Source organism: Oncorhynchus kisutch, linkage group LG23, assembly GCF_002021735.2.
Source record: "Oncorhynchus kisutch isolate 150728-3 linkage group LG23, Okis_V2, whole genome shotgun sequence".
Lineage (NCBI taxonomy): Eukaryota > Metazoa > Chordata > Actinopteri > Salmoniformes > Salmonidae > Oncorhynchus > Oncorhynchus kisutch.
The window spans coordinates 22,592,287-22,614,261 of NC_034196.2; the positions used below are offsets into that span (position 1 = coordinate 22,592,287).

The 21,975-nt window shown below is 44.2% G+C and overlaps 1 protein-coding gene across 1 annotated transcript in view; it reads right to left on the reverse strand.

Annotated features, from left to right (window-relative positions):
- Positions 1-3,745: 3,745 nt before the first annotated feature.
- LOC109868146 (transmembrane protein 132D-like) overlaps positions 3,746-21,975 on the reverse strand; it is a 39,533-nt gene continuing 21,303 nt past the window's right edge. Inside the window, exons 4-10 of the mRNA XM_031802241.1 lie at positions 14,622-14,797; positions 11,967-12,138; positions 10,476-10,619; positions 9,142-9,350; positions 6,672-6,969; positions 6,403-6,594; positions 3,746-5,223 (exon numbers count right to left, since the gene is read on the reverse strand). Of these exons, the coding sequence (XP_031658101.1) occupies positions 3,781-5,223; positions 6,403-6,594; positions 6,672-6,969; positions 9,142-9,350; positions 10,476-10,619; positions 11,967-12,138; positions 14,622-14,797 (2,634 nt within the window). The 3' untranslated portion in view covers positions 3,746-3,780. The remainder of the gene's footprint in view (positions 5,224-6,402; positions 6,595-6,671; positions 6,970-9,141; positions 9,351-10,475; positions 10,620-11,966; positions 12,139-14,621; positions 14,798-21,975) is intronic.

The following is a 21,975-nucleotide window of genomic DNA, read 5'->3' on the forward strand; positions in this document are numbered from 1 at the left end:
TAAAAGATATCTTGTGTCCTACCTAACCATTGAACGTGTGGCTGTGACCGTCCTGTCAATGCCTGTCATCACTGTTTGATATATTTTACTGCAGGTATGCTTTTCTGTATTTTTGTTATTTTCTAAACACAAAGCATGAATACTATACAATCACTTTGTAGATTGAGTCTGAGAGAGATATTCTGAGAGCAGTGAACGTGTGGCTGTGATCATCCTGTCAATGCATGTCATCAGTGTTTGATATCTTTTACTGCAGATAAAAACCGAGTCAACCTGAAGTGTGGGTGTCCGTGTGCCTTTCTTCTGGGGGGCTATGTGAAGTTAGTTACACAAGGGCAATGATCACAATTCAGTCATAATGTGACTAATAGGCTAGTGTATCAGGGCAAGATGGTGCCGATGAAGATGGCAGCATCAAGACTAGCTCTTGGAAAACTTTGCATTATTATAATTTTTTTGATGTACTATTTTTTACATTATTAGCACAGGAAATGTTTTGTGTCATTTCATACAGCCGGGAAGAACTATTGGATATTAATGCGGCGGTAACTCACCAGAACTACCAGCATTATGACCAGGAATACAACTTCCCTGGAGCAGATCCTTTGTTCACTCTCCCCAGAGCAATTGAACTTATTCCAGGGGCCGACCCAAAACTTTGCCGGCGGAGGAGAGGCACTCGAGGCGGCACGCACACCACCCAGCGCTTCCGAGTATATTTCTCGCTAATGTTCAGTCTTTGGATAACAAAGTTGATGAGCTTCGTATGTTCCTGTAACATACTTTGTTTCACGGAACATGGTCTCTTTGGATACTCTGTCAGAGTCGGTAAAGCCAGCAGGATTCTCAGTACATTGTGCAGACAGGAATAAATATCTCTCCGGGAAGTAGAAGGGCAGAGGGTTGTGCTTCATGATTAACGACTCATGGTGTAATTCTAGGAACATACAGTAACTCAAGTAATTTTGTTCACCCGACCTAGAATACCTCACAATTAAAAGCTGACCATATTATCTCCCAAGAGAATTGTCCTCCGTCATTGCCACGGCTGTTTACATCCCACCTCAAGCCGAAACCTCGACGGCCCTCAAAGAACTTCACTGGAGTTTATGCAAACTGGAAACAACATATCCTGAGGGTGAATTTATTGTAGCTGGGGGTTTTAACAAAGCAAATCCCTTTTGGCAAATCTGACTACAACTCAATCTGGCTCCTCCCGTCCTATAGGCAGAAACTCAAACAGGAAGTGCCTGTACTATTCAACGCTGATCTGACCAATCGCAATCCACACTTCAGGATTGTTTTTATCACATGGACTGGGATATATTCCCAGGTAGCTTTTTGAAAATAATCTAGACGCATACGCGGATACGGTGTGTGAGTTCATAAGGAAGTGTATAGAAGATGTAGTACCCACGGTGACTATTAAAATCTACCCTAACCAGAAACCAAGGATAGATGGTAGCATTCACGCAAAACTGAAAGTGCGAACCATCGTATTTAACCATGGCAAGGCGACTGGTAATATGGCAGAATATAAACAGTGTAGTTATTCACTCCACAAGGCAATCAAACAAGATAAACATCAGTATAGAGATAAAGTGGAATTGCAATTCAACAGCTCAGACACGAGACGTATGTGGCAGGGACTACAGACAATCACGGACTACAAAAGGAAAACCAGCCACGTTGCCGAGACCGACGTTTTGCTTCCAGACAGGCTAAACACATTCTTTGCATGCTTTGAGGATAACACAGTGCCCCCGATGCAGCCTGCTACCTGCTCCTTCTCCGTAGTCGACGTGAGTCAAACATTTAAACGTGTTAACCCTCGCAAGGCTGCCGGCCCAGACAGCATCCCTAGCCGCGTCCTCAGAGCATGCGCAGACCAGCTGGCTGGTGTGTTTACGGGCATATTCAATATTTCCCTATCCCAGTCTGCTGTCCCCACATGCTTCAAGATGGCCACAATTGTTCCTGTACCCAAGAAGGCAAAGGTAACTGAACTTAATGACTATCGCCCCGTAGCACTCACCTTTGTCATCATGAAGTGCTTTGAGAGATGAGTAAAGGATCATATCACTTCTACCTTACCTGCCACCCTAGACCCACTTCAATTTACTTACTGTCCCAATAGATCCATAGACGATGCAATCGCCATCACTATGCACACTACCCTATCCCATCTGGACAAGAGGAACACCTATGTAAGAAGGCTGTTTATTGACTATAGCTCAGCATTCAACACCATAGTAAGCTCCAAGCTCATCATTAAGCTTCAGGCCCTGGGTATGAACTTTGCCCTATGTAACTGGGTCCTGGACTTCCTGATGGGCCGCCCCCAGGTGGTGAAGGTAGGAAACAACACGTCCAATCTGCTGATCCTCAATACTGGGGCCCTACGAGCGTCAACTCCCTCCTGTTCTCCCTGTTCACCCATGACTGCGTGGCCAAGCACGCCTCCAACACAATCATCAAGTTTGCAGATGACACAACAGTAGTAGGCTTGATTACCAACGATGACGAGACAGCCTACAGGGAGGAGGTGAGGGATCTGGGAGTGTGATGCCAGGAAAACAACCTTTCACTCAATTTCAACGAAACAAAGAAGATGATTGTGGTGCAGCCCCCATCTACATCGGCGGAGCCGCAGTGGAGAAGGTGGAAAGCTTCAAGTTCCTTGGCGTACACATCACTGACAAACTGAAATGGACCACCCACACAGACAGAGTGGTGAAGAAGGCGCAACAGAGCCTCTTCAACCTCAGGAGTCTAAAGAAATTTGGCTTGTCACCTAAAACCCTCACCAATTTTTACAGATGCACAATTAAAAGCATATTGTTGGGCTGGTATGGCAACCAACCCATTACTGGGGGCAAACTACCCGCCCTCCAGGCCACCTATAGCACCCGATATCACAGGAAGGCCTATTCCTTTTTATGAACAGATTTTAAGATTCGATTTTGCTAAAACGCTTTCAGTTCCACTATATTTAACATCCCTTTTCAGCCTTAAAAAAGGCAATAGTATTGCACACACAGAGCACCATTTGTCAGAGCACCAATATATTTTATAAATATAGCATTTTCTGACAAATTGAACAAACTCTAAGCTATTCTGTTTAGGACACATACAAAGCCTGGAAAGTGTATAACCACATACAAATATATCATGATCCATTTTCTCATACAAATGTTCAAAAGTGACATGAAATGAAACAACTATCTGTAGAAATATACAGTACATTATTTACAGTTATAAGCATACAACACTTTTCACCATCCCGTATTAATGAGGTCTGGTCATTAATTTGGTAATTTGGTCATGTGTGTGACTTAATGGAAAGGAAGAGACCTTACACCTATTAATATGTGTATTTTTTTTTATTTAACCTTTATTTAACCAGGCAAGTCAGTTAAGAACACATTCTTATTTTCAATGACGGCCTGGGAACAGTGGGTTAACTGCCTGTTCAGGGGCAGAACGACAGATTTGTACCTTGTCAGCTCGGGGGTTTGAACTCGCAACCTTCCGGTTACTAGTCCAACGCTCTAACCACTAGGCTACGCTGCCGCCCCAGCGGCAGCTCTATGTGTACTAGAAAGTGTATCCTCACTAAGTTGTACACAGTTGTACACATTTAAACACTTAAACAGGTTCAGAACACAGAGACACACACACACACACACACACACACACACACACACACACACACACACACACACACACACACACACACACACACACACACACACACACACGCACAACCCATGTGGAGTATCACTGTGGTTGGCCCAGGGGTGTGACTACAGGCCATAGCATGTCAGGTAGAGGGCCCTTAGGCTCCCCAGCTCCCCCAGCCTGACCAGCCCAGTTAAAGTCCACTCCGTTCCTCTTCAGGGCAGCCAAGTGCTTAACGTCCAGTGTGGTGAAGGTGGTGAACTGGACCTGATTCCTCTTGCTGGTGGGGGAGTGGAGTGGATCGCTGTGGGTTGGCTTGGCTAGGAGGGTGGCTGAACCCTGAGCCATGGGGTCCAGGGTGGGAACCTGCTGGGAGCTGCTCCTCCTACCCAAGGTGGCAGTCCTCTCTGAGATAGCACTCATACTCAGGCTGCTCTCTAGAGCCCTGTGGCTATCTGTGGAGCATTGTCTCTGCAGGCTGCAGTGGGACTCAATAGAGCCGTGGTTCTCCCGTTTGATGGTGGAGACCTGGGGTGGGTTGTCCGGCGCTGGCCCTGTGCTGGTCCCCAGCCACACCCAGTCGTGCCTGTGCTCCTTGGGGCCGTTGGGGTCTGGGTTGCCCTGGACGGGGGTCTTGTTGACCCGGAAGCAGAGATTATAGGAGGCGCAGTTGAGCAGGAAGGCCAGGATAGCAAGGACAGAGACTCCCACCAGCGCAAAGATGCCAATCTCCAGGTCTGACATGGCTTTGAACGTCTTCACCAGGTCACTCTCCACCATCTGGGGTGGCTTGGGCTGCTCTTTCTGGGGTGGTGCCTCTGCTTTGGGCATCTCTTTCTTCTGGTTGGGGTTTTCCACCACGTTCCGCCAGTCTCTCCTCAGCTCCTGTCCTCTGCCCAGGCTTCTGTCCCTGCCAGGTCTGCCAGACACCTGAGGTTTGTCCGTGCCAGGTTTTCCCCTGGTGGTGGTACTACTGTCAGTGTTGGTGGTGGTGCTGCTGATGCCCTCTCTGATGGTAGAAATGCCACCTCTCTCCCTGGCTGTTGACGTGGTGACATCAGTTACAGTGCTGTCCTGGCAGTCTGGCACGGTGCTCCTGAACGAGCGTCTGTCTCCGTCCCCCTCGATCAGAGCCCGTGGTGAGGTCACAACTGGTGTGAGTTCCCGTGGTGATGTCACGACTGGCTCAGGCTCTACCTCTGACTCTGAACCTTCACTGCCATAGCCAGTAGCACCGCCAGTGACCCCTCCGTCCATCCTGCTGCCTTTCTGGAAAGTGACCCTAAGAAGCCCATTGCCCACCACCAGCTTGCTCTTCCTCTTAGACTTCTGGCACTCCTCACAGATCCTCAGCTCAGCTTTCACCAGCGCCCCCTGACCCTCACCCTCCGCCACCACAAATGCTGACTGGGGGGTCCGGCGCACGGTCGCCACACTCTTGTCCCCGGAGGTCACAGTCAGGGAGTAGACGCTGCGGTCAAAGAGGTCCAGAGGGGTCACTGAGCCGTCACTGAACTGGATCCAGCAGCTGACCATTGCCTCCTAAACACGGAAATAACACAGAGACAGGATAAGGAGAGGGCTTGGAATTCTCTAAAATAGGTCAAAATACTATCAGGAAATCAATATTCTCTCCATGTGCAGAGGGTCAGACATACAGAACATCAATTAATTTCCAAATATTCCCTCTCATAAATAGATGTGTTAATGCATAAGAGTAGGTGGTCGAGCAGGAGCTGATAGGATTTAGCATATTTCCACAGGATTCTCATGCAACCCAATGATTCACAATTACACAGTTATTTCAATTCTTGCATTAGCGTTTTGTCCATTGGGTTGACATGATAGCTAATCCCTAATTTTGTCGGAATCTAAGAATTGCCTCTGTTAATCTCACTATAATTAGCTTGGGGGCTATTGTATCACAGACCACATTCCTATCACATCATAGCGTGAAACTCAATTTAACCACAGGGGATCAATATCAGTATAGATGGAGAATACAAACCATTAGCACTAGCTACCAGAGGGTGCAATGTAAATGAATTACTCCCTCCACAGTCAGTCCAATAGAACCATAGAGCTGTTAGCTGATAATGAACGATTGAAGCCAGAGGCATGGCCTATATTCTGAGGTGAAATACATTTGCATAGCTTGGAATTGTACTGTACATGACCCATCATAGAAACAAATGGGCATGTGCACTAACTCCGTTCTAATAGGTTGAGTATTGACTGGGTCAAATTAGCGATTGGCCAGGCCCCTGGCAGCACATGGCTGTCATAGTGCTGGTTATAGAGTATGGACTACTGCCTAATGGTATCCCCACTCACAGTTTGGGAAGTGTTTTGGAATGGGCATGCTGCCACGGCTAATGTGTGAGCTGTTAAACTGCGTCCATGCACTCCATCTGGCTCACAGCGTGGCCACAGTACTACAGTCCTGAGCTGTGGACACTATTAACTCACACACACAGGAATCGCAGGGACAAACCACATGCTGCTAGGCTAGCAGGTTACTGTTATTCACTGTGAAATGTATTATTTTCTTGCTAAATATCTGTGAAGAGCTTTGAGGGTACAGGTTTTCCACTATTGCTAATCATTCCCCCCTCAGCTTCAGAATGACACAATGTGAAGTTGGGGCTTGTTCTTCGGATGTACTTTATTTTGTATAATAGTTTTGAAACAGGTTTGATATTACATATTTTGTCTATTTACCTGTTTGGGTCTCTGCATGACTTCCTGTATTGTAGCCGTGGCAATGATGGCCATGTTTCTCCATGGGCTGAGCTGGAGGGACAGAGAGAGGCCAGAGACCAGCTGCACTCCCAGCTCTGTCACACTCACTTTGTCTTCCAGAACCCTGACCATCCGCTCAGCCAGGATCGAGTCAGACAGAGGAGACATCACCTGCAACATTATACACACACATTAGAATACACACAAACAAACACACACATGCACACACACAAACATACACACATTACCTGTAGAGTGGTGGTCCCTGCAGCGCGTCCCTGCAGTACTGTCCCAGCATGTAGTCTGGCTATAGATTGGTCTCCCACCCTGAGAGAGTAGCGCACCAGCCTGGTGACATCCACCTGCCAGTCTGGCCCCAGGAAAGTCTCCAGAGACCCCCCCAATCCCCCTACCATGGGGTCTGGAGATGGGTCCGACGGCTCGGCCACAAAGGGTGTGAGCACCCTGACCACGGTGTGTTGGTACTGTAGCATGCAGCCTCTGCTCTTCCTTATCTCCTCCTCTTTCTCACTGTCCCAGCTGGTCCTGAGAAAACAACACTTAATTGTATACTCTTACGAGAAAACTGTCAGCTGGAAGACGTTCAAGAAAAATCTGAGTGTTGAATGGGTTTGGGTAGCTATCTCTGACACCAACCATAACCATGCAAACATACAGTGTAGCTCCAGAGAAAACAACAACACCCTACACAATCCATCCATCCACCTCAGTGTATTGAGTAAGAACCAGGCAGTGGTAAGACGTTCAGTATTGAGTGAGACCCTACTGACCTGTTTTCTGAGAGCAAGTCTATGTCCCTTCTACGGGGAATAACACACTAATGTAACTAACAGTGATGTGATGATAGATTATTATTATAGAGTTGTCATGACGTTGACCTGGGGGGTAGGTTTATGACAGTCATAAATATCTCTTCCCCCCTTTTTCCTCTCTCTACTCTACTGAGGTTACATTTGCAAAACCCTTGGTTAACATACAGATTCTGTGAACATCAGTAGGTGGGGGGAAATGAACTATATTCTGGTAATCCGAACAATTTAACATATGCGGTGGTACTTAATGAATATGATGTATGATGATGATAAGATGACATAAACTCTACAGTGGAAAGTCTACACATCAGAGTTATCGGATTCACATGGAATTGTTGTTTAATTCATTTAAATGTTCGAATATGACATTATTTGGGATAGGATGAAATGTGATTTTAGCTTCTAAAATGAGAGATGTAGGTTTTCATAAGATAGGGCTGCTCACTCAGTAGCCCGCCCACGTGAAGAGACAGAGGTTGTAAACTATGAAACACACCCCTTTTCTCCCTTCCTATATAAAGCCTTGACGACAACATAACTTCCTGTTCCGGGGATGAAGAACGATGGTCCTATGTCAGAATGATTCAGATAATAACTACAGAACGAAGCCAACATCAGCGTGAGCTTTGGTTGTGAATGGTATGAACTTTGAACTTGTATTCACTACAGAAGTGATACCTCCTAGCCGTTGAGTTAGCAACCCCTGCTGCAAACGCAGGTTAGGAAGGAACAGACAGAGTATCCCGTCTACCACACAACGACGTTACTACAACGTATACAATTGACCACTAGAGACATTCTTTAAAGGACAAAGGACTCGGTTTGGCAACACGGCCTTCCCATCTACCACCAACCTACTGAAGCGCAGCTCAGAATAAATATTTATTGCATTTTCCTTTTCCAAATGGGCGGTAATTTAGAATGCATAAGATACTGTATTTACGATAGCACAGCTTCTTCCCTTTGTTCCTCAGTCTTCCCGCTCCTTCACTCAACCCAGACCCTTTTCTTTTGTGTAACAAGCTGTCATATCTGTTCCGCCCGCTAGGGACGTTTTCCTTTATGACGTCATTTGTAATCAAGTTATGATTAATTGTGTGTATGTGTAAGTCTGTGTGATTAGTTAGGTATTTAGTAAATAAATAATTAAACCCAATTTTGTATTGCTGATTCAACTTATTAGCCAGGTTTCGTGCAGATAAAATAATTTACAACTTTCAGATGAGACTGAATTAAGATGGCAATTGATATTGACTGCTAGTGATGTAAAATATTACTAGGTCTTTAAGAGTTTATTCGGAAGATAACAGCTCTATAAATATTATTTTGTGGTGTCTGACTCTCTAGTTAATTACATTTACATGATTAGCTCAATCAGGTGATATTAATTACGGATAAATTATTTTATAGAATAGCATGTCATATCACTTAATCCGGCATAGCCAAAGACACGACAGAGTACAGCAAAATGCATTAGTCAAGGCTGATAAATCTCTCTCATAGTACCTACTGTATTATTGGAATCATCTATCTGTCGGAACAGCACAGCTCTAGTCTATGAGGCTTCTAAACAAACACGCTTTAGGACTCCTACTTAGATTTGTCAAATAATGGTTTTGGATTTCGTCCTTTGTCACTATGCAGTGGGTCACTACTAGTGGCTCTTGTGATGATTTGTTATTAAGTTTTGTGCAAACAAACTGTCAATCAAATCCTTCTTTGAATCTTTCATGAATGCCAAACTCCAGTCTTGCTACAGCAGGTCTTGGCATCAGCTCTCTAATCAGCTCTCTCTGTGGATTTCTAAATAGTATTGACAAAGGCTTACATTGGTATGTGGCCAACATTGGTATGTGGAGAGTTGTTATTTAAAGCAAAACCATACCGCTTGGTGCCGGCGGCCACGGGGACTCTCCAGCCCTTGATCTGGCTGAGTTCGGGGTTGGCTATGTCGATAAGCAGGGGGAGGCGGGGCATCCACACACTCATCTCCAGTTGGGCACTCAGGTAGCTGTAGGTGAAGTTGAGCACCATCCTCATCCTCCCCCTCGTCTCCTTCCCATTAACAAACACATAGTCACAACGATCCGACACCTGGGGGGACACAGGGGGATGCTGAGCTATTAAATAACACATCCTCTTCATGAGGAGTTATGTGACGTGGATAGCAAGCTGAAGTCTACTTGCCCATAATGTACTAGCCCCATTACTTTCTTTGTCATTTGAGGTCCCTGTGCCCATTGTCACATAGGCTTCGGTTAGATTCAGTCTGGGCCGCTGAGTATCCACATTACAGTTAGATTCAGTCTGGGCCGCTGAGTATCCACAATACAGTTAGATTCAGTCTGGGCCGCTGAGTATCCACATTACATTCAAATGTTTCCCGCTGGATATGTCCGTTCAATCGGAAATGACTGTAAAATGTTCAATTGTGTTATAACGCAGATCTTATGCGGTCCGGATTTGATCTAGCCCTCAGCCATCTAAGATGTATCAATCAAAGTGCTGATAGAGACAGAAGAAAGAAAGAGCATGCAGTTGAACCATCATATTGTATCTGTGTGTATGTGTATCTTCTGCTCTTTACCTAGCTTTTTCAAAAATTGCTCTGTAAATGTTCCCTCTCTCTCTCTCTGTTTCCCTCTCTCTCTCTCTCTGTCACCCTCTCTCTCTCTGTCTGTCTCTGTCTGTCTCGCCCCCTCGCTGTCTCTTTTCATCTCTCCGTCTCTCTCTCTCTTATTGGAGTAAAGTCCCTATGCCCTTGGCTCCATGAGATCTGCTCTAATAACATGCATTTCACATGCAAGTATGATTTATATTATGGTCTCTGAATGATTCTGAATATGATAGTCATAAGGATGTTTGTCTTGTTCTCTTGCAACATACAGATACGTAGATAAAGAATCTCAATTTGAGCCAGTTTGCTGCAGTAGGAAAATAATCCTGCAGCAAAAGGACATGTTAATTATCATGTGGATTATAATTCATGGACATTTTTGTAGGGGTTGATACATTTTTCGTAAGGGAAAATCAAGTCTGAAATTACAAAGTGGAAATGATAAACTTCAGCAACCTTTTTAAACCTCAAATACACAACAAGTTTTAATTGTCCTGCATTGTAGGAAAGTTCTCCTGCAACAAGGTGATCAAATTAAGATCCTACAACTGTAGAGAAAAACATTGATTAAAAACATTGGAACAGGGCTTCCAAAGCTGTACCTTCAGCACGTTCTCGTCAGTGGACCTACAGTTGGTATAGTTGGTGACATCGGTGACAGTGCCGTCAGCCTCCACAGCCAGAGTCCTGACTGGGGCAGACACTTTCTTACCAGTCAGAACAGCTGTGTTCATCACATCACTGTCCTACAGGGGAAAGACGGGACAGAGTGACTGTGTGAGGCAGGCATTTAACCACACACTCGCATTCAAAAATGGGCATTCACATGTAAGCATGCATGCACACAAGAACACACATACACACCCACACACATTTACACAAAGATTGGCATGCACATGTACACACACTCGCATGAACGCACACACATATGCACAATCATACAATTACATGAACACGCACTCACCCACTTCCTTGTACAGTTAAGTCTGTGCATATGTTTAACTGCTTACCTCCTAAACATAAATGGACAAATCAAGGTTGGCCTGCGGCTGATAAGTTCTCTTATAGCTCTATAACCCCTCTTTGAACATGGGTTTTAAAGTGTTTTCTGGCCATGATACTCTCTAATAATATTGGTTCTAATCTAGGAGGCGTGGGGGTTGATACAGTGGCTGATGACTGTATGGCCCAGCTGATGTAGATTTAACTGCAGCTCTTGACAGATGTTGCAGGGCAGCCTGTAAGTCATTCTGAACTCAGCAGCACAGCACAACAGCTGCTGACCGCAATTCAGAAAGTCACCCAAACTGACTACCAGTGAAATAAAGTTGTATTGTATTGTATTGTATTGTATTGTATTGTATTGTATTGTATTGTATTGTATTGTATTGTATTGTATTGTATTGTATTGTACAGATCTACTGTACTGAAGCAATCCCTATGGGATTTGTAGTACCAACACCACTTTGAAAAAGGGATTAATTCCTGTCACAAGTTCACAGGTGGTAAAACCATCTTCTGACAAACCAGATCTATACCTTGTACTTGTACATTTGGAAAAATTGTATAAAGCATTGTGGCTTTGTTATAAAGATGTTTCATTCCTCCCTATGAGGGCTGTTTGATCCTCAATGAACGTCAACTGCATTAACATTGAAGGAGAGTGTGACCTGGGCCAGAACAGCCCTGATGTTATCAAAGCTAGAGGCCAATACAGCTGGCACTCAGCTGTACAACAATGAACACATCGACATCCCCCTGACATCCCCCTCTCCAGGGCTCTCTCAATCATGTACACACACATGTTATTGTTATTTTATAGCCAACGTCTCCTCCATAAAACATCAAACCAGATGAGAGTACAATAGACATACATTTACAGTAGACCCACACAGTACTTAATTGCACATCCAGCAAGACTGTAATTCAACTTACAGACACGCTGCAGGGAGAATAACGTGGTGGTGTTACTGGTAATGCAACTACTGCTGTGTCATACAAACCCAGGTGCATCTGCACACAGGTACATGCACGCATACAAATAAAATGCCACACGTGCACACACATAAAAGGCACGCACACATGCTCCTCACCATGACCAGTGGTGTCAGGCCTACGTAGTCTCTCTGGGTGGTATAGATCTTCATGATGCCAACATCCTTAATATGTCCTGTTTCCAAATGCCATGTGATCATCTGGCTCTCCAATTGTTGCTCAGTCAACTCCTTGGTCTCAAAGTCAAGCTGCAAGACCTCCAACAGACCCCTGTCAATCCATAAATACAGTTACATTCACATTCTTCATCCTACTGATATTCACTGTACCATTCAATACAATGTGTCACAGCTCATGAATGGACATGAATACTGCAATAATCAAGATGTATGCTGCAATCAAGACCTTCTTATATCTAACATGCACATTCAAACCCACAGTGTTATTATAAAATGATCATAATCTGACCTTAACCTTGCTGATAGTGTATGTAATACAGAGATGGGAAACGGGTGGCGGGGGAGGGGAAGGGTGTTCAGAACACTCTGTTTGGTCAAGCAGTTGCTAGACAACAGATGTGTGGATGTCCTTAATGGTTGTCCTTGGTGCTGTCAGTAGGATACTGTGTTGGTTTACTGTGTTGTATTATTCACTGTCTCCCTCCCTCCTGCTCTCTTCATCTTCTCTCTTCAATATCTCCCTCCTTCCTCATCTGTCCATTTGTCTCCTCCATCTCTTCTCCATCTCTAGTCCATCTCTCTTTCATTCTCGGATCAGGCCCACAGATCAATCCCCCTCCCCAAACATCTTTCAGCCTCTTCAGCTTAGACCTCGAGATAGCTTTGCTCTACATACATGTATACTTATTCATCAATAAAAGAGTTTGGACAGGAACATTTTCACCATATTCCACTCAATTACTTCAGCACAGGAATTGAGGAGAAAATGGTAATTCCACCACTTTTTCCTGGAAACCCTCTATGGTCGCTTTGGGGGTCGTAGCTTGTAAATCTGTGGTCTTATCATCAGTTTCAGAGTGCTGGGGTGGGTATGGGGGTCACTTCTGTCGACCCCTCTGGGTGTTCACTGGTCTGTTCACTGGTTAATACCGCTGCCAGGACTTGGAATATCTGCACTCCTTATCTGGCCCGGAATGTGCCAGCCAGCGGTTAAGCCCGGATAACGCACTGAGGATTACTGATGATTACAGATAAGTGGGCAGGACAGGCGGCGCGCTGAGCCAGGTTGGAGTGTGTGTGTGTGTGTGTGTGTGTGTGTGTGTTTGTCTAAGGGGGATGGTATGTGCTAGGAGGTTGCTGGGCAGAGGTGTGTTTTTCCATCTGGATCAGGAAGTGTTGTGATAGCACCACATAATTGTCCATGTTGACATCATTGACGCTGTGCTGACTAGTGGTGGCTATTCAGCAGCCTGATGGTCTGGGGGTAGAAGCTTTTGGCCAGTCTTACAGTTTCTGCCATGATGTTCCTGTACTGCCCGCATCTAAGTGATGGAAACGGGAAGAACAGGGCATGGCCCGGGTGGCTGGGGTACCTGATGATCTTCTTGGCCTTCCTGCAACATGTGGTGTTGTAGGTGTCGTGGAGGGTGTTCGGCTGAGAGTACCACCCTCTTTAGCTCCTTGCGGTCACTGGCGGTGGAGTTGCCGTACAAGGCTGTGATGCAGCCTGACACTATGCTCTCAATGGTGCTCCTGTAGAACACTGTGATGGCCCTCGAGGACAGGCCAGATTTCTTCAGCATCTTGAGGTGCCGTGTGGTTTGGCCATTTCACCTCCTTGGAAATGTGTACGCCGAGGAACTTTAAGATTTTGACCATCTCCAATGCGGCCCCGTTGATAAGGATGCTCCTTTGATTTGCTGATGTTGAGGGAGAGGTTGTTTACCTGTCACTACCCCGTCAGTGAAATCATGGAGAAATATTCTAGACTGTTCATATCAACACAGTTGATCCCTCCCCCACTGCAATAGTCAGGAGGATTACAAACGTTATTACTGATATCATGATAATCTCAAAGAGCCTTACAAACAACTGATTGACATTGTCATCTACTGTATGTTATTCCTTGTAGTTACAGAGCAGGTTTCCCGGACACAGATTAGTGCTACAGTCTATTTCTCCATTGAGGAATGCTTTTTAGTCTAGGACTAGGCTTGATCTTGATCTCAGTTTCCGACTGGCCCATATTCCATGAGATTATAACTAGGGCCCAGAGTTTTTCCTGATCACATGACCTGACCAGGGAAAACTCTGGGCCCAATTTACGTATAACATATCTTATAGAAACCAGGGAAATAAGTGCCTTACGCAAATATCAGTGCAGCTGTACCACATCACATATCAGTTCAAAAAGTACTGAATAGTCACTTCAGTCTATTTACAAGGAGAGTGATTAATCACAATGTAACAGATCTGCTCCACACAATAAACGGCTGTCTGCACAGCTGCTGGGACCACACCAACAAGGCAACTGATGAAATTAATTAGTTTTTTCCCTCGATCAAGTCCTAGAATTGCAATCTGTTCTTCTTCCTGACATTTTAACGAAGAGAATTCTGAGAATCTGGAAAGCTATAAGAAACAACCTGTTTGTTTCTTCTACCTTTCTCTTCTGACAAATGCTATACATCAATAATCTCACACTTCTCATACCAGTAAGAAGGAAGGCCATGAGTAAGATTTAAGAGAGCCTACAAAACTCAAGATGTTTGAGGAAAATTAAGGGCTACACACCTTTTCCCGGGATTGGTGGTCTTCCTCTGACACACGACAGAGATGGTATTTGCGCCCCTTCTGCCAGGCTCCAGGGCGATGTCCCATAAGGCTGAGTCACTGGGCCTCGCTGTACTGAACGACATGCCCTTCCTCACTGTGGCTCTGGAACACATAGACACACACAGGTCAGTTAACACACACATACAGGTCAGTAAAAACACGCATACACACACACAGGTCAGTTAATACACACCCACAGGTCAGTTAACACACACACATAGGTCAGTTAACATACACACACACACACACACACACACACACACACACACACACACACACACACACACACACACACACACACACACATAGGTCAGTTAACATACACACACACACACACACACACTCAGTTAACACACACATAGCTTAGTTAACACACATAAACACACAGGTCAGTTGACATGCACACATAAATTCACAGGCTACTTAAGGGGAACACTTGAGGTGATCTCAACAGCAGAATCTGTTTGAGTTGTTATTGAACCATGATTGACTGCTGCAGGGGAGGTGGAGCTATCTGAGGATCACCTGAGAGACTCAGATAATGATAGCAGCCTGACATAGTCAGCACAAGGCTCAGATTCTAAAGCTGCCTTCAGGCAAACTCTCACATAACACACATTCACATCAAAACATGCAGTGGTTGGTCAAAGATCAACCTAGAGGAAGCTCTACATGTTTATTCTACCAGTATGATTGTACACTCTTATAAAAAAAGGTGCTATCTAGAACCTTAAAGCGTTCTTCGGCTGTCCCCATAGAAGCCTTCGAAGAACCCTTTTAGGTTCCTGGTAGGTTCCTTCTAGAACCTGTTTCGTTCCAGGTAGAACCCTTTTGGATTCCATGTAGAACCCTTTTCACAGAGTGACAAGGTTATAACATCTACCGAAAAGACAGAAATGCCAACAGAGGCGGTGTTGCGGTCTATATTCAGAACCACATTCCTGCAAAGCTTAGAGATGATCTAATGTTAAACACTGTTGTAATATGGCTACAGGTTCATCTGCCTCACCTGAAGCCCATTCTTGTGGGAAGCTGCTATAGACCACCAAGTGCTAACAGTCTGTATCTGGATAATATGTGTGAAATGCTTGATAATGTATGTGGTATCAACAGAAAAGTACATTTTCTGGGTGATTTAAATATTGACTAGCTATTATCAAGCTGCCCACTCAGGAAAAAAATTCAAACTATAACCAGGGCCTGCAACTTGGATCCGGTTGTCAGTCAACCTACCAGGGTAGTTACAAACAGCACAGGAATTAAATCATCAACATGTATTGATCACATTTTTTACTAACGCTGCAGATATTTGCTTTAAAGCAGTGTCCAAATCCATAGGATGTAGTGATCACAACATAATAGCCACATCTAAGAAAACCAAAGTTCCAAAGGCTGGGACTAATATAGTGTATAAGAGGTCATCCAATATGTTTTGTAGTGATTCTTATGTTGATGATGTAAAATATATTTGCTGGTCTGTGATGCTGCACTTGAAGCATTTATGAAACTACTTATTCCAGTTACTAATAAGCATGCACCGATTGAGAAAATTACTGTAAAAACTGTTAAATCCCCTTGGATTGATGAGGAATTTTTAAATTGTCTGGTTGAGAGGGATGAGGTAAAAGGTATGGCAATTAAGTCTGGCAGCCCAACTGGCAAACATATTGCAAATTAAGAAATCATGTGACTAAACGAAATAAAAGAAAAATAAGCTACACTAGGAAACAAAGATAAATTATATAAAGAATGATAGTAAAAAGCTTTGGGGCAATTTATATGTAATTCTGGGGGAAAAAATCCAACTCGGCTCCTTCATTTGTTGAATCAAATGGCTCATTCATCAAAAAGCCCGCTGATATTGCCAACTACATTAATGACTTTTTCATTGGCAAGATAAGCAAACTTAGGGATGACATTCCAGCAACAAATGCTGACACTACACATCCAAGTATATCGGATCGAATTTTGAAAGACAAGAATTGTACCTTTGCATTCCGTAAAGTCAGTGTGGAAGAGGTGAAAAAAACATTGTTGGTTGTCAACAATGACAAGTCATCAGAGTCTGACAATCTACATGGAAAATTACTGATGATAATAGCAGACAATTTTGCCACATCTTTAATTTAACCCTCCTAGAGGAAAGGCCTGGAGGAAAGCTAAAGTCATTCCGCTACCCAAGAATAGTAAAAGCCCCTTTACTGGCTCAAGTAGCCAACCAATTAGCCTTTGACCAGATACAATGCTATTTTACTGTAAACAAATTGACAACAGAATTTCAGCATGATTAAAGGGAAGGACACTCAACAAGCACAGCTCTTACACAAATGACGACGATTGGCTGAGAGAAATTGATGATAAAATGATTGTGGGGTCTGTCTTAGACTTCAGTGCAGCTTTTGACATCATTGATCATAGTCTGTTGCTGGAAAAACGTATGTGTTATGGCTTTACACCTCCTGCTCTAATGTGGATGAAGAGTTACTTGTCTAACACAGAGGGTGTGGCTTAACTTTTTAAGGCTAGGGGGCAGTATTCGGAAGTTTGGTTGACTGAAGTGCCCAAAGTAAACTGGCTGTTACTCAGGCCCAGAAGCTAGGATATGCATATGCATGGTATAAAACAATCTAAAGTTTCTAAAACTGTTAAAATAATGTCTGTGAGTATAACAGAACTGATTTGGCAGGCGAAACCCCAAGGACAATCCATCCAGGAATTTTTTGTTGTTGAGGTCATTGGACTTTTCAATGCTTTTCTGTGACGATGACGACATTAAGATGATGATGATGATGGTGGGACAACATTCAGATGATGATGATGATGAGGGACAACATTCAGGTGATGATGATGATGGTGGGACAACATTCAGATGATGATGATGGTGTTGGGACAACATTCAGATGATGATGATGATGATGATGGGGGACAACATTCAGATGTTGATGATGATGGGGGATAATATTGAGATGATGATGATGATGGGGGGACAACAATCAGATGATGATGATGGTGTTGGGACAACATTCAGATGATGATGATGAAGGGGGACAAAATTCAGATGATGATGGTGGGACAACATTCAGATGATGATGATGATGATGGGGGACAACATTCAGATGTTGATGATGATGGGAGGACAACATTCAGATGACGATGATGATGGGGAACAACATTCAGATGATGAATATAGGAGGACAACATTCAGATGATGAAAATGATATAAGGACAACATTCAGATGAAGATGATGGGGGGACAACATTTAGTTGATGATGATGATGGGGGACAACAATCAGATGATGAATATGGAGGACAACATTCAAATCAAATCAAATTTATTTATATAGCCCTTCGTACATCAGCTGATATCTCAAAGTGCTGTACAGAAACCCAGCCTAAAACCCCAAACAGCAAGAAATGCATGTGTAGAAGCACGGTGGCTAGGAAAAACTCCCTAGAAAGGCCAAAACCTAGGAAGAAACCTAGAGAGGAACCAGGCTATGTGGGGTGGCCAGTCCTCTTCTGGCTGTGACGGGTGGAGATTATAACAGAACATGGCCAAGATGTTCAAATGTTCATAAATGACCAGCATAGTCGTATAATAATAAGGCAGAACAGTTGAAACTGGAGCAGCAGCACGGTCAGGTGGACTGGGGACAGCAAGGAGTCATCATGTCAGGTAGTCCTGGGGCATGGTCCTAGGGCTCAGGTCAGTTGAAACTGGAGCAGCAGCACAGCCAGGTGGACTGGGGACAGCAAGGAGTCATCATTTCAGGTAGTCCTGGGGCATGGTCCTAGGGCTCAGGTCCTCCGAGAGAGAGAGAGAAAGAGAGGATTAGAGAACGCACACTTAGATTCACACAGGACACTGAATAGGACAGGAGAGGTACTCCAGATATAACAAACTGACCCTAGCCCCCCGACACATAAACTACTGCAGCATAAATACTGGAGGCTGAGACAGGAGGGGTCAGGAGACACTGTGGCCCCATCCGAGGACACCCCCGGACAGGGCCAAACAGGAAGGATATAACCCCACCCACTCTGCCAAAGCACAGCCCCCACACCACTAGAGGGATATCTTCAACCACCAACTTACCATCCTGAGACAAGGCCGAGTATAGCCCACAAAGATCTCCACCATGGCACAACCCAAAGGGGAGCGCCAACCCAGACAGGATGACCACATCAGTGAATCAACCCACTCAGGTGACATACCCCTTCCAGGGACGGCATGAGAGAGCCCCAGTAAGCCAGTGACTCAGCCCCTGTAATAGGGTTAGAGGCAGAGAATCCCAGTGGAAAGAGGGGAACCGGCCAGGCAGAGACAGCAAGGGCGGTTCGTTGCTCCAGAGCCTTTCCATTCACCTTCCCACTCCTGGGCCAGACTACACTCAATCATATGACCCACTGAAGAGATGAGTCTTCAGTAAAGACTTAAAGGTTGAGACCGAGTTTGCGTCTCTGACATGGGTAGGCAGACCGTTCCATAAAAATTGAGCTCTATAGGAGAAAGCCATGCCTCCCGCTGTTTGCTTAGAAATTCTAGGGACAATTAGGAGGCCTGCGTCTTGTGACCGTAGCGTACGTGTAGGTATGTACGGCAGGACCAAATCAGAGAGATAGGTAGGAGCAAGCCCATGTAATGCTTTGTAGGTTAGCAGTAAAACCTTGAAATCAGCCCTTGCTTTGACAGGAAGCCAGTGTAGAGAGGCTAGCACTGGAGTAATATGATCACATTTTTTGGTTCTAGTCAGGATTTTAGCAGCCGTATTTAGCACCAACTGAAGTTTATTTAGTGCTTTATCCAGGTAGCCGGAAAGTAGAGCATTGCAGTAGTCCAACCTAGAAGAGACAAAAGCATGGATTAATTTTTCTGCATCATTTTCTGCATCAGCAATGTTACGTAGATGGAAAAAAGCTGTCCTTGAAATGGTCTTGATATGTTCTTCAAAAGAGAGATCAGGGTCCAGAGTAACGCCGAGGTCCTTCACAGTTTTATTTGAGACGACTGTACAACCATTAAGATTAATTGTCAGATTCAACAGAAGATCTCTTTGTTTCTTGGGACCTAGAACAAGCATCTCTGTTTTGTCCGAGTTTAAAAGTAGAAAGTTTGCAGCCATCCACTTCCTTATGTCTGAAACACATGCTTCTAGCAAGGGCAATTTTGGGGCTTCACCATGTTTCATTGAAATGTACAGCTGAGTGTCATCCGCATAGCAGTGAAAGTTAACATTATGTTTTCGAATAACATCCCCAAGAGATAAAATATATAGTGAAAACAATAGTGGTCCTAAAACGGAACCTTGAGGAACACCGAAATTTACAGTTGATTTGTCAGAGGACAAACCATTCACAGAGACAAACTGATATCTTTCCGACAGATAAGATCTAAACCAGGCCAGAACTTGTCCGTGTAGACAAATTTGGGTTTCCAATCTCTCCAAAAGAATGTGGTGATCGATGGTATCAAAAGCAGCACTAAGGTCTAGGAGCACGAGGACAGCCTCGGTCCGATGCCATTAAAATGTAATTTACCACCTTCACAAGTGCCGTCTCAGTGCTATGATGGGGTCTAAAACCAGACTGAAGCATTTCGTATACATTGTTTGTCTTCAGGAAGGCAGTGAGTTGCTGCGCAACAGCCTTTTCTAAAATTTTTGAGAGGAATGGAAGATTCGATATAGGCCGATAGTTTTTTATATTTTCTGGATCAAGGTTTGGCTTTTTCAAGAGAGGCTTTATTACTGCCACTTTTAGTGAGTTTGGTGGATAGAGAGCCGTTTATTATGTTCAACATAGGAGGGCCAAGCACAGGAAGCAGCTCTTTCAGTAGTTTAGTTGGAATAGGGTCCAGTATGCAGCTTGAAGGTTTAGAGGCCATGATTATTTTCATCATTGTGTCAAGAGATATAGTACTAAAACACTTGAGTGTCTCCTTTGATCCTAAGTCCTGGGAGAGTTGTGCAGACTCAGGACAACTGAGCTTTGAAGGATAACGCAGATTTAAAGAGGAGTCCGTAATTTGCTTTCTAATAATCATAATCTTTTCCTCAAAGAAGTTCATGAATTTATCACTGCTAAAGTGAAAGTCATCCTCTCTTGGGGAATACTGCTTTTTAGTTAGCTTTGCGACAGTATCAAAAAGGAATTTCGGATTGTTCTTATTTTCCTCAATTAAGTTAGAAAAATAGGATGATCGAGCAGCAGTAAGGGCTCTACGGTACTGCACGGTACTGTCTTTCCAAGCTAGTCGGAAGACTTCCAGTTTGGTGTGGCGCCATTTCCGTTCCAATTTTCTGGAAGCTTGCTTCAGAGCTCGGGTATTTTCTGTGTACCAGGGAGCTAGTTTCTTATGAGAAATGTTTTTAGTTTTTAGGGGTGCAACTGCATCTAGGGGATTTATACTACTATCTGTACTTACTGGTGGCACAGACGCTGTTTCATCCTTTCCTACACTGAAATTACCCTTGCCTAATGATTGCGCAAGGTTAAATTGAGTTCCTCAGTTAGGTGGTTAACTGATTTTTGTCCTCTGGCGTCCTTGGGTAGACAGAGGGAATCTGGAAGGACATCAAGGAATCTTTGTGTTGTCTGTGAATTTATAGCACGACTTTTGATGTTCCTTGGTTGGGGTCTGAGCAGATTATTTGTTGCAATTGCAAACGTAATAAAATAGTGGTCCGATAGTCCAGGATTATGAGGAAAAACATTAAGATCCACAACATTTATTCCATGGGACAAAACTAGGTCCAGCGTATGACTGTGACAGTGAGTGGGTCCAGAGACATGTTGGACAAAACCCACTGAGTCGATGATGGCTCCGAAAGCCTTTTGGAGTGGGTCTGTGGACTTTTCCATGTGAATATTAAAGTCACCAAAGATTAGAATATTATCTGCTATGACTACAAGGTCTGATAGGAATTCAGGGAACTCAGTGAGGAATGCTGTATATGGCCCAGGAGGCCTGTAAACAGTAGCTATAAAAAGTGATTGAGTAGGCTGCATAGATTTCATGACTAGAAGCTCAAAAGACGAAAACGTCATTTTTTTTTTGTAAATTGAAATTTGCCGTAAATGTTAGCAACACCTCCGCCTTTGCGGGATGCACGGGGGATATGGTCACTAGTGTAGCCAGGAGGTGAGGCCTCATTTAACACAGTAAATTCATCAGGCTTAAGCCATGTTTCAGTCAGGCCAATCACATCAAGATTATGATCAGTGATTAGTTCATTGACTATAATTGCCTTTGAAGTAAGGGATCTAACATTAAGTAGCCCTATTTTGAGATGTGAGGTATCATGATCTCTT